Below are 16,676 nucleotides of genomic sequence, written 5' to 3'. Positions count from 1 at the left end.
AAATATTGAGGGATATACCCTGTCTATTATTTCCAGGAGGGGCCATGGCGTAGATGGAGAGTCCTAGAGTATTTAATGCTCATTTTAAGCTATGCAGACCCAATTAGAGCCCACGCTCTACTAGACAACTCCCGGCAACATCCAACGGCCCACACAGTGTGCCATCTTCCCAATTTCCCTCACATGGCTTGGGTTAACCCAGGGCTATGGTAACATTTACTCGCCCATGTTGAATCGCCGTCAAGAGGAATCGAACCCCGGTCTCCCGCACAGAGTACGAGAGCTATAAGCACTAATCTACGGCGCCATGTGACTGCTATTAACTCAACATAAAACCATCAAAACAGATTAGTGAAAAACGAAAACATCATCATATAGTATTTTAGAAAACGAGAAATGTTGCTGTGTAGATCTTCTGAGAGTTATCAAAACTGAGCTTTAGAAAAAAGGAGAGTCCATGTAGCTTGTTTCAAAACCATCAAAATAGGATTTTATGAAACAAAAACATCACCAAAATGTCTAAAAATAGTTTCACATAATAATTTGTCACGTTTTTTAGCTGTTTTTAATTCTTTGGTAAAACAAATCTTTTTCAATTTTTTTCTAAATTTTGCTTTTGTTTTACAATAGTTTGAAGTCATTTCCCATTCTCATTCACTTTGTATTATTTTTTCATATAAATTTTGAAATGGTCATGATTGTTTCAAATACTGTAGAATTTAAAACGATCGCAGGACCTAAGAAACATTTCAGGCATAAATTATCAAAATATTAAAAGAATCAAAACAACGAAATTCTCAGGCTTCCTAGGAAAAATTTTGTAAAAATTTTAACCAATGTTGAATACCAACAGAAGGTATTTTATGCTGAATAAAAAAATTTTGGAATTCACATAAGTTTGTGAATTGGACCTCGGGAGTTCCACAAAATGCAGAATTGAAAAATTACAGATGCACACATTTTGTTGAAATCCTGGAATAAAAATTAAAAATTGTTATTGTTTTACTTTTAAATGTCTAAAGTGATTTTAATATTGAATAATTGCAAACTGAGGTACTGTAAGATGTAAAATAAAAGCTCAGGAATGTCATTCTTGTTTGAATCATGTAAATTTGAGTTTAAAGGCAAATATTCTGCATTATTTTTTCCGTAATTCTTTCTTCTGCTTTTATTTCTTCTCAATTCCACCAAAAAAATGCTAAAATAACTTTTATGTGACTGTCAGAAACTTTAAACAGAATATGATAATTCGCTCTAGAACTAAAGTAATTAAATTTTTAGCGGATAGTGGTATTTTGGACAGACTTCAAGCTTCCCATGATGTCAAAGCAAAAATTTATTGCCACTATTTTTTTCCTTTTCATACTATAATACTACATACTATAAGAGTGTTAAGTTTTATTCAATTTGTACAAGCCTATCAAAAGTCAAGGAGGGGTGAAATCCCCCGTTCATAATATGTTAGAAAAAACCCTGACCGAATGGGGTTTAGAGAAACTTAACCCTCATTTTTTCTTTTAATATCTATGTAATGGTTCAATGTCCATCCTTTGTGTTTTTAGCTTACAAAACAAAAAATCTTGTATTGTATTACATTGTATTGTATTATATTACAAAACAAAGAATCTGATATTGTTTGTTTTTTTTTAGAAAAAAATGATAACTTGAAAGACTTTTCTTCAGAATATGGAATCAGAAATTGAAGAAAAAAGATTGATTGAAAAAGATTCTGCTACTTTTGATGGTGCGTATGATCTGGTTGGAAAAATGTATCTCAAGAAGTGTTATCTCTGTATATAGAGTGTTTGTTTTGATTCATAAATTTCCCAAATTTTTATATAAAGCTCGATTGTGAGTGTGGCCCCTCTTGGAAACAACTGATGTTAACACATCCCTAAAAATAACAAGACCGAGATACAAATGTTTAGGGTCTTTTTGTTTCACTGCCCATGTCTCACCATACAACTTAATATTCATACACAGACCTCACACAACCTACGAAATAACTCTGTCGACTTTTTCCAAGAAGAACCTATCCTAAAAGTAAAAATTTTATTCAACACCCAGACACTACGCCACATGTTACCTATAGTTAACGAGGTACTGTTGTTTATTATTAAAGTTGGAAATACATCACTGGGTATGATCTTACCTTTGCAATACTTAAGCGTCCTGCAATGCCACAAGTTTGACCAAAAATTGAGTTACTACCAACCCTTTTCCTGCAAACTTCACAAGGCTATTTTCCAAAAGATCACACTTGGCTTCAAAGCTCTAATCATGACTTTTCTGCATTTACTCTTAACCTCTTTCTCTTCTACTCCTTTCTTCACCTCTGCTTTGAGCAGAGTCAATGAAAAATTTAAAGTCTTCACATGAAAAGTTAAGTTTTTTTCCTTTCTACAATAACTCATGGACATGATTGTGGAACTGCACCAACATGAATCGCTTGTAATGAACTCCGTGAGATTATGGTTTTGATAACGTTAACAGTTCCATAACAGCAAATTAAGACTTAATTCTGAAGTTGAGTTCTTATGAAGATGAAATAAAAACAAATTAGTATACTTTGGCTCTCTGGGTAAAGATTACTAGCTGATCAGGAGGAAAACCTGCTGATTTTTTTGTTGTCTGCAAATTACTTTTAGTTTTTATTAATTTTGCGGAAGAAAAGAGCATTTTAAATGCATAAATTGGGTCATTAAATTTTTAAATTTTGCTATTTTTTATGAATAGATTTTGACAAGAAAGTTGGTGTGTGGAAAATTTCTCTTTTTACTACATTTATATTTTTGTGAATTTTCATTTTATTGTTTCAGCTATACAGTTCCCCATTTCAATATAATTAGAATAACTTAGAGAAGTCTCACTCAATCAATAAGCTGTTCAAGGTGTAAACATGAATAAGCGACTCTCTTTGAATGTAAAAGATAATTTAGTCAGCTTAAACACCTTTCTAATTGCTTTTTTTAACTTTAGCACAAACACCAGAAAGAGAGGAACCTCTTGAAGAAAATACTGCATTTTTGATGCAGAAAGATTTAAATGATCGAAGCGAAAAAGTAACTTTGCTAAGCCTTTCAAAAATTAACACAGACAAGGAAAGTTCCTATAAAACATTTGAAGAAGGCAAGAACGCAGATTCTAATAAAGGTTTAGATGGATGCCCACCAAATTTGAAGTTATCTGCTAGTAATGTAGAACAACTTTCTTCAAATTCAGAACAACTCTCTGCCACAGATGTGAAAAAGGAAAGAAAGCTTTCTAATAGGACAGACCTTCACCTGGACATTAAAGCTGCAACAAAGCATAATTCAAAACAATTTCCATCAGATGTAATAACAGTGTTGCCACAGTCTGCCACAGGCACGCCAAAACGTAAGATAATAGTTTCGTGACAAAAGACACACTTTATGATGTAAATAAAAGTATAGGGGCACTCTTGCTTGAACTCAAAAAGCGACAGGAAAATATCTTGAGAAAGAGAAGATTTAGGATAGAAAGAGAAAATTAGAAAAATCCGAAAAAGAACCAAGGTACATCTTTGACATATATAGTCAAAATCTGAAAACAGGTGGTATTTGTGGTCTAAATATAAATCTTGGTTTAGCCTATGTCCACCAATATGTCTTGATTTTTATTTTAGCAATGAACATTGCTGTTTTTTTAAAAGAAGGTGATAACCGACTGCTGCAGCTTGACAAAGGCAAAATAACTACAGCAGGGGAGGTGAAGAATATGATGTTTGACGTCCTTTCCATTCCCAAGTCTGCTTACAATGTATTTTCGATTTGGTTTATTTCTCCTTATCTTGGTAAGTAATAAATCAGATTAAAAAGGGTTAAGATGAGTATGAATTACAAATTTGCATTATTTATTTAAATCATAATCAAAATTAAATTTTATTATTTCTTATATTCCATTCTTGAAAAAATTGCTCCTCACTTATTGAAGGCTTCAAGCTGGTGCTTGGATTTTTTTTGATTTAAATGATCTGATATGATCTTTCTTCACAGAGGAAGTACAGTTTTTACATTGCTTGTTTTAGAAATCCAATTAAAAAGACATCATATTCCATTTCTTCTTCGTAAACAATGGCCAGATATTTTAATGCAACTTTCTACTTGTCAGACTAGAGAAGACGCAGAAAAAGGTATGTTGTTAGTATCTGTCTTATTTACTACTACTAATAAAAGTAAGCATGTTAAGATAAAAAGATTTAATGTTACCATCCTACCAGCTAGTGAATAAAAGACACCTTGTTGTTTACATTTTTCTGCTGCAAACAAAAAAGTTTATTTTCCCCTGTACACCAAACTTCTAGAAGAAGAAGCAGCAATAAATATTTGCCCAAGTTTTTTTGTTGTGCTGAATTGGCCTGTGCAAATAAATAAATTTTGATGATGTCAGCACGGAACTTGTCAACATTCAAAGTTTTAAAATTTGCTTAGCAATTGCTTCCATTGTGTAATGCCTTAAACAGTGATCAATAAAATGTGTAGGATCGTGTGATTTTGTTAATGTCTCCATCCTGTTTCAAAGTTATTTGACTTTAAAGTTATAAGTACAACATAATGGCCTAGTTAATCTCTTAACCAAGGTCTAATGCAATAATGCCGTGGCGATGTAACATTAAGAAATTTACCAAATATATTTGGCTACTTCAAATGAAAAACATACCACTATGCCTGTGACAGACACACATAAGTGTTAAGTACTATTAATCACATATTTATGAGAGGAATGCGGGATTTTATCCTGAGTTTCACAAAACTAAATATGATTCCTGTTTAATTACAACATGATGAGCACAAAAAGGACATGTATGTAAAGATTACGCAATCATTCAATAAGTAACAACAATTCCAGCACATTTCAGCATACAATTCAAAACAGTCATTTAATTTCATGGCATTTTTCACATTTTTTTTTAAAAATGCGTATAATAAAATTTTTCAGCTGGCTGGTACAATGAAAAAATTAGTATTTCTCTTATAGACTTTACCAAAAGTATTTACTGTTTATCTCTGAATTTTTTCTTCAAGGTAGCTGCAAAAGTATTTCCTATTTGATAAATTTTAAAATGTCATGACACAGTGTGAATGCATTAAATAGACATCAATGCACTATTCAGATTAATAAAGCTATTGCATTTTACTTTTGAGTTTCAGGTCTAATTAGTTAAAAACGTGTCAAAACCGGGGACCAAAATCATGCTATTCTTGCAAAAACATTTTTTTTCAATATAATTGTAAGATCACTACTAAAATTTTATTTCTATAGTTTTAGGCAAAAAAGTTATATTTGCATAATAGAAGTATATTTCTACTGAGTGAAATCTTTTATAACTTTTATTTATATTTTCACATTCAATAATTGTTTGGATGATGTGTTTATATTAGGTTTTTGTATTCATTTATTCAGGTGACTTTCATTTTCTGGTATAAATATAGTGTTTATTGTGCTACTAAATATAACAGTTAGAGTACAGGTTTTGGTATAAGCAACTAAGTTTCTCATTTCAGAATAAAATTTTAAATTCACTTTTATATTTGCACTGAATTATTTATTAAAAATAACCTTTCATTTTTTTAAAAAAAATATTATGTTTTAAGCCTGACTGGGTTAGGTGTTGAATTAAATAAATATTACAGTAACTTTGAAGTCGTTTAAATAGATAAGTTTAATTTTTTCCATCATGGCATGAATGCTTTTTTGTCAATGTATAAGCAAAGTCATTGCATTGTACATTTCAGTTTAAGGTCCAATAACTTAAAAATCAAAAATTGGCATCAACTTCCTCCTTTAGGGACCACTTGGGATGAAAATTGAGCCAACTTCCCAATGCCTAACTCACCTATTTCAGACGGGTTAATGGCATCATCAAAAAATCCCTGTAACCGTTTGTCAAAATCACATGATCCTTTTTCTTGGCGTTTCGAGATCTAAACAATAGAGGCAATGGGCAAACAAATTTTGATAAAAAATATTTGTGGTTTGACAGATCATTGCTGACGTCACCAAAATTAAAATAATAGATATTTACCATTGTTAAACTGCCTAAGTGGAATTTTCCATGTCTTGTCAACTAGTATTAACTAACTTTGTTGAAATTGAGAGAAGAAAAATTTGTAGCTAAATAAACTTGCTTTAGATGAACCCGTGTTAGTCTTCCAAAGGAATTCATTTTGTTCTGTTGAGAGTGAAAAAGAGGTGAGCTGGCATCTTTTTCTTTATTGGAATATAACATTGCTCCCTGTGTATATGAAGTCTCAATTTTTTTAGTTTACTGATGAGACGGTCGTCAAGAGGTTGTTCGAAGAGGTAATAAAACTCATTATTGTTTTTTATAGAATTCTTTTATGTTGTTGTACTTCATTATATAGCTACTGTACTGAAAGCTGTTACACAGTGCAACCGTTGGTGAAAACAGTTGATATTTATATGAGTAGTTAAAATATATTTTTACCTGTTGAAGAAACTTTTTAAAATACATGAATAATATTAAACCACAAGAAAACTTGCAAAACGCCTATAGAAAACAACACGCCAAACTATACCTACGAAGTGGGTGTACTTTTTTTCTTTGCTATTTGTTCTTAATAAAGTATGCAAAAATATACATTCACTGAGAATTTGAAATTTCCTGGCAATCATAGAGTAAGTTTTATTGAACAGGCTTTTTGAGTTTTAAATTATCAGACAAAAAAGGTACAAGCTGTTTAATGGAAATATGATGATTTTTTTTTATAGCAGTATAAATGATAAATTTCTGCGAATTGTCTATCATACAAGTTTCACTGGAATTTATTTGCACGAATTAAGTGCCCTGAATTATTTTGGGTATTAAATTTTATGAATTAGACCAAAAACCCTAAAATTTGGCAAAAATGAAACCTAAATATTGAAAATATGAGTTTAGCTGTCTTGTGATAGAAACTAAAATGTCCATACAGGGAGGATAATCTCCTGCACACGATTCTGTAAATATCAGTGACAAGTGTGTACCACTATGGAGCTTCCACTGAGATCATTTAACATGAAATAATGTTTTGCTGTTGTACATTTCAGGCGCAATACAACATTTTAAACGCCATATACAGAATACCAACTGCAGATGCAGAGATGCTTGGAGCAATGTTAGTAAGAATTGAATATGGACCATATGAATCAAATATCCACAGGCCCGGATATTTCAGGTATGTATTTATATGATGCGAAATCGATTGTTCCCTCAAGGAAATTTTTACACTTCTCCTTACCATTTAGTTTGCTTTACAAACGTTGGAAACTCTGTGAGTCGTGATTGCATGGGCGTGTAAATAAATAGGATACTCCATAATAAGAATGATTTTACCACTGTTTTAATCTTCCTTTTGGTGAAAAAAATTCGTCATTTGTTAACAAAAAAATTAACAGTCGCCATATTACTGAATAATATAGATATTGTCATGTCATGAACAAGCGAGTTTACTCTAGGCTACGGAATAACTCGCTTATTCATGCCATGATAATTTCTATTTTATTCAATAATATGGCGACTAATTACTGAACAGAGGTATTATTTTTAAAGTCGCCATGTTGTTAAATAAAGAGAAAAGAAGAGTATAAATATTTTGAATTAGACTTCGAACGTATATGTGCTGTTTAGAGATTTTTTATTATTTTTGCTTTAAATTTACAGTTTAGTTTACAGCATCTAAAAATGTCTTAACTAAATTCCAGAGTTATGCATATACAATTTCTATCTTCTAAATAAACGGCCACGCTTTGAGGAACCCCCAGGATGATATTTGAAAAAATTAAGTAAATGTATAGCGGAAATTATTTTAATCTTTAAAAAAACAGGCTTGATAACCCTGGAAAAAAAGCCTTTAAAAAATCTCAGTGAAGAAACCTTTCATGTGTTTCATTTCTCTATTGTGCCGCATTCTTTTTCCTTTTATTTTTAAATGAAGTAAATAAGATAAGTCAAATCCTCATATATAAAGTTGATAATTGCTAAAAAAAATCTGAACTATACAACGTGGTAAGCCGAAAATGATGACTTTGAACTACGATCAGTTCTAACCTGAATCTAGTCTTCCTAAAATCAAATCAAGTTAAAATTTTGTATCCTAATCGAAATTGTCTTTTTGGACACAAATACAACAAACCCGTTAAGTATTTTTAAAATACCAGAAAAGTCTATACTTTGTTTATTATCCTGTTAAATGCTGGTTCTAATGACCTAAAATGGAGCAGGTAATCGAACTTGTAAGTCGAGCATGTTTTCTGTATGCTGAATTTTAGGAAGAAACTATCGAAGTACCTACCGTACTACGCAATCGGAAGCAACAAAATCATTCAGCAGTTCCGTTCGTCAAAAACGGAACTACGTCTTCTTCAACAATATGAACACATCTCCAATAAAGTGACCGATGTTAACTCATGTCAGAAAATGTTTTTGGAATACTGTCAAAGTTTACCATTTTATGGGTATGCGCTGCTCATTTATTCATCTTACGTTCAAAATTATCCACGTGTTGCATTAACATATCTTCCTCTTTTAGGTCTGCACTGTTTAAAGGGAATATTTTCCACAAGGGAGCAAAATGGAAACTATGGGGTTCATATGAAAAATGTGTCACTGTCGCAATCAACCGAGTAGGAATAACTTTGATGAGAGACGGAGGAGAGGTAGGTGTATTGATTTACCATCTACGGTGAAGGGTGCTTATATCAAGGCAAATTTGGAAATTTCCACAAAGAATATTACTTTCTTTTGTTTAAGGGGACAATGGCTATGGTTGTGATTTTTGCAAATGTTGGGTTAATTTGTTTAAGGCCGGCCGATGGAGAATTATTTAAGAGCTCTAAAAGGTCATTTTTTGAAATCAGTCAAATAAGGATAAGTTTTCGCTCCAAAATACCTTTTTCTGTAAATAACTGTTTATCGTGGCATATTCGTATGCACATTCTACATTCCATTCTACACTGAGGATGGTTCAGTCTGATCGGCTGACTGGTAATAAAGCCCCAAGTTATGGGGACCTCAGACCGGATTCTGTCGCTGCCAGGCAGTGTGTTAGCGTTGTATAAAATAGTTGTAGTTTTTACTTTTCTTTCCATCTACAAGACATTTATACACATGTTTAGAATATACATTTACCGTTCGATCATATATCTTGGGAGTATTTAAAAGGTGGAGTGGAGGGTGAGGCGGAGGGTGACACGGATGTTTTGTGTTTGGAGTACGATTCACTGGATGAAAATGCCGAACCTGTCGCCGAACAGATACAAATCATATCTAAACAGGTAAGCGAGATGAGTCTGTGAAGGTACAAGTAATATTTTATTTTTTATTTGTGAACTTCTCTTACAACAATTATTAAGTACGATTTAACACATGGAATGTGCACGATCAAAATTGACTAGTCAAGCTACCAACCTCAACCTCTTTTTTATTACTTCTGTCAATTGTTCTTTAATTTTTAGGCCTGTATGATGGATACCATGGTGGATTCGTGTGTCAATTACATGAATGTTATGAACATACCCATAACGTAAGTCTATTTGTGGTATGAATGACATCTTACACATATTCCCTTTAATATGGGTACTTAATGGGTAAATAATGGCTTTTTCCTTCTATTTGTGAACATAAAGTGGAAATAAGTAAGTCATATTCCTCTTCTCTACTTAATGCATGTGGGTCAAAAAACGATTTTATCTCTCTTGAATGGATATGGGTCAAAAAAATTGCCTTGTCATTGGCAACCGATTTTTATTTTCAATCTCTAAAGCGTGAAAACTTTGCACTTGAAAACTTTGATTTTCTTCAAACTGAGAAAATTAATACACTCGAAGAAAAACTCGCGTAAGTTAGTACACTTATTATTGCGCAATATTTAAGAGCTCTTTTTAAGCGCCGTTCGTTTTAAAGGCGAAATAATTTTGAAATTTTTTGAAGAGCGTTATAACCGCTGCAGTGTATAAGGACGTTTCATAATTTTGACCAATGATTTTGCTTGAATTGTCGCCATTTTTAATTTGTGTACGCATTTCTGTTTCCAATGGACATTGTGCCGCTTGGACGTTCGACCATGCAGCGCAAGGTACGTCATGATATCTATTAAACGCCTGTTGTTTTTTTCACTTTTCTAGACCAACTTGTCTGGATTACAAAAAGTTGGGAGATATCAGTAAGTGGAATGTTTTTTATATCGATCTTCGCCTGAAATGCCTGAGTTTTTAATCATTTTTTATGGATGACAAATCTTATCAGGGTAGCAATCAAAGTGAGAGTTGATAAAATTTATAGTACATTTCTGTGGTAATACTGTTTCATGTTATAAATAAATTCTGTTTTTTTTATTACTTCAGGTTTTTCGACCATGCCTAGTAAAAAACACAACTTCACTCTCACCAGACCTTTCAAGAGGTAACAGAGAGAAAATAATAAAACAGAATTGAAAAGTCTAATATACACATGCGATTATATATTTGTTCTTTATATAATTATTTTTCTTTATGATGGGATATTTTTATTTCTTGTACATTATAATAATAATGGCTACTAATAGGTTGTATTTTTTTGTGGTCAAAATAGTATCAATAACGTGTAAAATAAGGACCTGATAAATGTGTTTGTGTTGTAAAACGTTTTTTAGTATATGCATGGAGATATCTATATCTACTTTTATGATATACGTGGCTGCCATGTCTATCAGAGTTTTTGTTGTATAAAACATATAATTAAATTATTATTCAGCTCTTTTTTATTTTGCAGCCCGTGCTTTTATGAAATAAAAACCCGTCCAGTGATGTAATATATTATATACAAAAATTAAGAGTTGTTCTTAAAACTTAAAATTGGAAGCCACCATTTGTGTAAATTATAGACCGGGCCAGGTTGTTATTTTCTGCTCCGGTTGTTATTTTCGTAGTGTAAATTGTTTTCTTGAATATACTGTACAGCAACGCTATAATCTTCACATTTTTTATCTCTCCGACGAATACACTCCTTTTTTATAAGCATAATGTTTATAAGCATATTTAAGCTCAAATTTCTCTGAAACTGGGCATAATGCTAAGCATACCTTGAAGCTCAGAACATACCTTAAAAACCAAAAATTTCGGCGGGAAAAAATTCGGACAGACACAATTATCGTTTTCTCTAATTTTTGCTTTTAAGTTATATCTTGGGTTTTATACTTAAAAGCAGTAATAAGAAACAGTTTTATCGAACATTCCAACCTTTTTCTAAAATGCATTCGAATTAGTAATTTGCATTCGAATCATTTTGAGAACACTGCAGTGTAACCTCACGCATATCCAATCTTGATAAAGAAAAAGTTTGAACGAGAGTTCGAATATAAGCATATTACTAAGCATACTTTCAGACTCAAATTGGAGAAATCTTAAGCATACTTAGCCTCAGGCCAAATCAACTGTATGCTTATAAAAAAAGTGTATAGTTTAACAATTGTTACCTTACGTGGATTAATTTTCGCGTGGATTTATTTTCGCGAATGCCAATAGGAAGAGGAAAATAAAAACAAACAAACAAAAAAACTATAATTTTACTGTAAATCATTCGTTTATAACGTCTATAGTCTTTTCAACGAGATCAAAACGCGAAAATTAATTCATGTAAGGTATGCAGTAACCATAGTCCGCACTATGCTGTAACTATACGTAGAATTTTGAAGTCTAGGATTTTTTTTTATTATTTTCTTAAAAAGCCCCAATATCCGTATCATCGTCAGAAGAAATAGTTTAAAATTTCTATAAAAATCTCAAAAACAGTTGAAGGTAATTTTTGACATTTAAAAACGCAAGATTGTTTGAAAAATAGTAGAAAATCTCGTTCTTGTATCCTTTTTAAGTTGCCTGTCAGAAAGCACCCAGTTGCTGTTTGGGAGACGAGTATCCTGGTAGCAAGTTTTGCGGCATGGTAATTTTTTTCCTGATAATTGCCTTTGTTTTCTTTTGAAAAAAATTTGATCATTTAAATGCGTTTACTTACCACGGAGTTCCGTGTGGTAAGTAAACTTGATAATTATTTTCATTCTCGACCCCAAAGCTCTTTGAGCACGGCTGTTTCAGCGCGGAAAGTAAGACTGCGCATGCGCTGGTTGCTTGAACACGTTATGTAGTTGGTGGGGTTAAATATTCGCTTTTAGATAATCACGTAATAAGGACAGTATATATAAGCTACATATGCAGTTGTCGCATTTTTAATAACCTTTCGTCCAAATTTAAAAATATTCTTTGATAATTATTCATATCTTGATTCTTTTAGCTTGATATTTGATTATCCATTTCTTCTACTTTTGCAACAATAAGCTAGCTAGCTGTAATTCTTTTTGGTTGTCCTTGTTAGCCAAACATACATTACATTGTACATATGGTGGCTTTCAGCCATCTAGCTATATTTAATTCATACCATGAAGGTTGATCATAAGGAAAAGATGCGTAATATCTAGCAGTGCGTCATGCATCTTCTTATAGATACTTCAGTCCATGCTCATTGTCTGCAGGCACAGAGCTAAAAACAACCTTTTACCACCATCCAACTTTAAACTTTGTAAAAATTAATAACTGTAAGTTGTTCTTGTTTTAATAAAGTTAATATACCACAGAGAGGACTAACAGCATCATTTCAACACGTTATTTAAAACTTAAATGTTAAGAATTAGGAAAGAAACAACATTTCAGACCTTTCTCCGTATGACACAAATAATTCTTTGTGAAAAAGTGACCAAGAAACTTGACTGGGCTATCAAGTCAAACAAAAACAAGCGTTTTATTCGTGCCCGGACTGCGCTATATGAAAGTCGGTTATACGTGGAGGTCACACGTGTGTAAAACACCCTCCATCGTTGACATTCATTATTTATTCTAAACAATGAAAAGCTTAATAATCAACAAAATCACCAGAAGCTTCTTAATGCTCTCCCCAGTGGGTGTTTTAAGGAGAAGTGACGAAATATTGCACCGAAGGCATAATGAGAAAAGTGGGACCCGATACCCTATGTGATACCCGAGACCTAATACCCTGTACCGAGACCCGAGACCCTGATTTTTTTTATTTATTAATTTTTTTTCGGCGATGTTTTATTTTAATAAAAATCCTAATTTTTTCTAATTAGTTTCTTATTTTTCAACCTAACATATGGGAGATGATATGTTGGTTTATTCGAAGCAAGGCGTACGTTCATCACAGGATTTGGCGATACATATGTGAAAATTGCTAAAACTAAAAAGCTAAAACTAAAGAAAAAATCGCTAGCAAAAAGAAAACGAAGGCAACTCAGAGATGAAAAGGGCCAGCTATCGTCAAAAAGGTTCCAATTACAAATTTAAACGATCCATCAGCTCCTGCACACACACTATCTTCACTACCGTTGTTACTTCATACTCAACGCCACCAATATATCATCTGCGCCTTCAATACAAACATAATCAATACTACCATCAACTCAACCTATTACCTATTCCACCTTCGAAAACAGTGAATAAAACCAGTACCACCTGTACCAACAGATAATGATGATGTCTTGTTCCTTTTCAACTACGCCAAAAAGAATGTATTAACTTGCTATGAGTAAATTTTGGACAATATACAAAATTTAATCGTGGTTTCGAAAACCAAAAGGAGTTTTTTGGACCCTACAACGAAAAAACAAACATATTCTAATGAATTTAAAAAGGTCTAATATCACTTCAATCATTCATGTTTTTGAGCAGACAAAATAATTTTTTTATGGTAGTTTCATTTTGTAGTAGTTCCTGGTGATATATAAAACCATTGTTGAGAGCAGCATATTCGCATATTACGTGCAACAAATATTTTCGTATAGCGAAGAAATATACATAACAAAATGTGTTTTTATTATCGTTTATATTAAAAATAAAAAGTAATAATAATATAAAAAATAAAAAAATATCAGAGTATCGGGTTTCCGGGTCTCGGTATCAGGGTATTGAGTCTCGGGTCCCGGGTATCACCATAGGGTATTGGGTCTCACTTTTCTCATATGACCATTGAGAATCATGATACATTACACCGGTGGAGAGCGTCTGTGTATAAAAACACGTCGCAAATAGAAAAAAGTATTCTCTCATCGCTTCGCATATCAACTTGATAGAACAGTGTCCGTGAAAGACACTGCTCTTTAAGTGCATGTCGCTTATTTCAAATGTTGCACGAAGCTTATAAATAACAGTTGTGGAACTTGAGTTTCATTGCACGATGATGTGGTGACTCAAGAATCCATTTTTTTCTTAGTGGTTTTCCTGGCTTGAAGGAATAAGTTATTCTTAAGCGACCGAGCCGTCACTTTTAAAAGTGCTATTCGGTAATGACTTATCTCCCAAAAGCCCCTTAACTTTTTCTTGTTTATATGAATTTCATATTCAGATATCCAGGGTGAAGTAAAAGGGTTTTTGGGCGTCGGTTTGTTGCCAAAACAAAGGTTAGTTGTTTCATTTAGCTGTTTATCATTTCATTCTAGGCATTTTTATCAGTGTTTATCAGCTGGTTCCTTTCTATTGTTTTCATGTTTAATATACTTCAATAAAGCTATTTTAGTCGTATTGAAAAGAGCCACAATGCTGATCTTTGCCTTTTTCTAAATGTAGCCATTCCCTAGACTGGTTTGGTTCAAGTTTTGCAAATTTTTTTACAGGATATTTTAAATTATTCAGGGATAGTGAAATACTATGGAAGAGAATACAGTTGTTTCAAATAAGTATAAGAAGAAAATTATTATTAACTAACTATTAATAGTACAGAACTTGTCCCTAATTGCCTGTCAATAAACAATTAAAAGAGGTGCTGTAATTACTTTTCTTTGGCCTTGTGGTTGCTGTTACGTATCTTACAGTAGCAATAAACGGCTACTGATTTAAAAAAATTAACCTTTTTAAAATCCTAAAAATTGGAGGTAAAAAAAATAGTTGACATGGATTTAAAGATAAAAAGTATGTTTGAAGTCAATGTCTTGTGTATATATCCCTTTGGACAGCAAGATTATGAGAAAGAGAAAATAAGGCCTGCAACTCCTTATATTTGATTTATGCTCCGTGGTAGTTAGACATCTCCCTCAGGGATTTTATCCTTTTTTGATAGACAACTTATAGCGCTGGAAAAGCATTGACATAGCAAAGAAACTGTGAGGATGATGATAGGTGGGTGAGAGTTTTAGGGCTAGAAAAATTGACAGCCAGATATGTTTTCGAGACAGCTTTCGTCGTTACCTTACTAAATGTAGTTAAAAGATTTTTATACTCTGACTATACGTAAGTAGGGTTTTCAAAATCTAAATTTTAATTATTTTATTTAAAAAAAAGGCCTTATATCTATTTTTAAAGAACTCCAAAATCTGTCACATCGTCAGCAGAAGAGATGGTTTAAAATTTCCATAAAAAACTTAAACACAGTAAAGTCGGTTTTGCCAAATTACCAATTTTTTAAAAAATAGTAGAAAATCCCGTTCTCGTATCCTTTTAAAGTTGGTATGCCTGCCAGACAGCACCAGTTCCTATTTGAGAGACAATGTATCCTGGTACCGAGTTTGGCAGCATGGTAATTGCTTTTGTTTTGTTTCTTATTTAAAAAGTGATGTTGGTCATATAAAATAGATACGTTTCCTTGCTACGGAAGGATATACTTCATGCTATGATTAAAGGGGAGCAGAGGTCAAAATTTTGTTGTTGTTATTTTCGATTGAAATGAAAGAGTATGATGACACAATGGCAGCAATGTTATCTATTTTTAGTGGATGTATTAATGCCAAATGATGAAATATTGCACCATAAGGGAACATGATCGAACTACACGGGTGGAGAGCATTTATGTATAAAACACGACGCAAACAGATAAAATTAATTCTCATCGCATCTCAAGTCAACTTGATAGAACAGTGTTCTTGAAAGACACTGCTCTTTAAGTGCATGTCGCTTACTTCTAATGCTACACAAAGCTTATAAATAACAGTTGTGGAACTTGAGTTTCATTGCACGATGATGTGGTGACTCAAGAATCCATTTTTTTCTTACTGGTTTTCCTGGCTTGAAGGAATAAGTTATTCTTAAGCGACCGAGCCGTCACTTTTAAAAGTGCTATTCGGTAATGACTTATCTCCCAAAAGCCTCTTAACTTTTTCTTGTTTATATGAATTTCAGATTCATATATCCAGGGTGAAGTAAAAGGGTTTTTGGGCGTCGTTTTGTTGACATATCAAAGGTTAGTTGTTTAATTCATCCTTCGCAGTTAGTTATAATTATTTTTTATTTGATTTCATTTTAGAAATCTTTATCATACTTGGATCTACCTCTTTGTTTTCTACTGTGTGTAGATATATATAAAGTATAATTAAATTAAGGTTTTCGTCGATTATGCTCCAGTAAAAAGAAGTTATTGTTTCATTAATATATATTTCTAAAAAAAAACTAGACGGTTAATGATCCTTTTTAAAACCCTGCCATCCCTTGCCCCCGGGATTCCATCCTTTTTGACCAATGATTGGCAAGGCTAGCGGCGTCATCAGCAAAGGAACTTTGAGGAAGAGGATAGTTAGTTATCGGCCCTTATTCAAAGCCTAAAATTTGATCGGCAAAAACCTTTCCGTGTCAAAGCTTCGTTAATCATTACGTTATTTGGTTGTTTTGAGGAACAAAAGACGCAT

At 32.6% G+C, this 16,676-nt stretch overlaps 1 protein-coding gene across 2 annotated transcripts; it reads left to right on the top strand.

The window, feature by feature from the left end:
• The first annotated feature begins 1,169 nt into the window (after positions 1 to 1,169).
• On the top strand, positions 1,170 to 10,970 carry LOC130656591 (FERM domain-containing protein 8-like). 2 transcript variants are annotated; one of them, XM_057459479.1, is made up of 13 exons: positions 1,170 to 1,744; positions 2,980 to 3,378; positions 3,647 to 3,814; positions 4,049 to 4,153; positions 6,155 to 6,213; positions 6,286 to 6,324; positions 7,072 to 7,199; positions 8,293 to 8,478; positions 8,553 to 8,679; positions 9,139 to 9,297; positions 9,478 to 9,545; positions 10,147 to 10,184; positions 10,366 to 10,970. In XM_057459479.1, exons 1-13 carry the CDS (start codon positions 1,687 to 1,689, stop codon positions 10,425 to 10,427), a joined length of 1,596 nt encoding a protein of 531 aa, XP_057315462.1. In that variant the 5' UTR covers positions 1,170 to 1,686; the 3' UTR covers positions 10,428 to 10,970. The 2 variants fall into 2 exon arrangements, with proteins under 2 accessions (XP_057315462.1, XP_057315463.1); XM_057459480.1 differs by lacking the exon at positions 2,980 to 3,378 and having other exon boundaries at positions 1,173 to 1,744.
• Positions 10,971 to 16,676: the final 5,706 nt, after the last annotated feature.

Source organism: Hydractinia symbiolongicarpus, chromosome 9, assembly GCF_029227915.1.
Source record: "Hydractinia symbiolongicarpus strain clone_291-10 chromosome 9, HSymV2.1, whole genome shotgun sequence".
Classification (NCBI taxonomy): domain Eukaryota; kingdom Metazoa; phylum Cnidaria; class Hydrozoa; order Anthoathecata; family Hydractiniidae; genus Hydractinia; species Hydractinia symbiolongicarpus.
The sequence above is the reverse complement of the archived record's forward strand: the minus strand, read 5'-3'. Positions and strand labels throughout refer to the sequence as shown.

Coding starts and splice junctions, on each gene's coding strand:
- LOC130656591 (XM_057459479.1), top strand. CDS start 1,687: ATGGAATCAGAAATTGAAGAAAAAAGATTGATTGAAAAAGATTCTGCT. Junction 3,815..4,048: donor GTTTATTTCTCCTTATCTTG/GTAAGTAATAAA, acceptor TGCTTGTTTTAG/AAATCCAATTAAAAAGACAT. Junction 8,479..8,552: donor CAAAGTTTACCATTTTATGG/GTATGCGCTGCT, acceptor TTCCTCTTTTAG/GTCTGCACTGTTTAAAGGGA.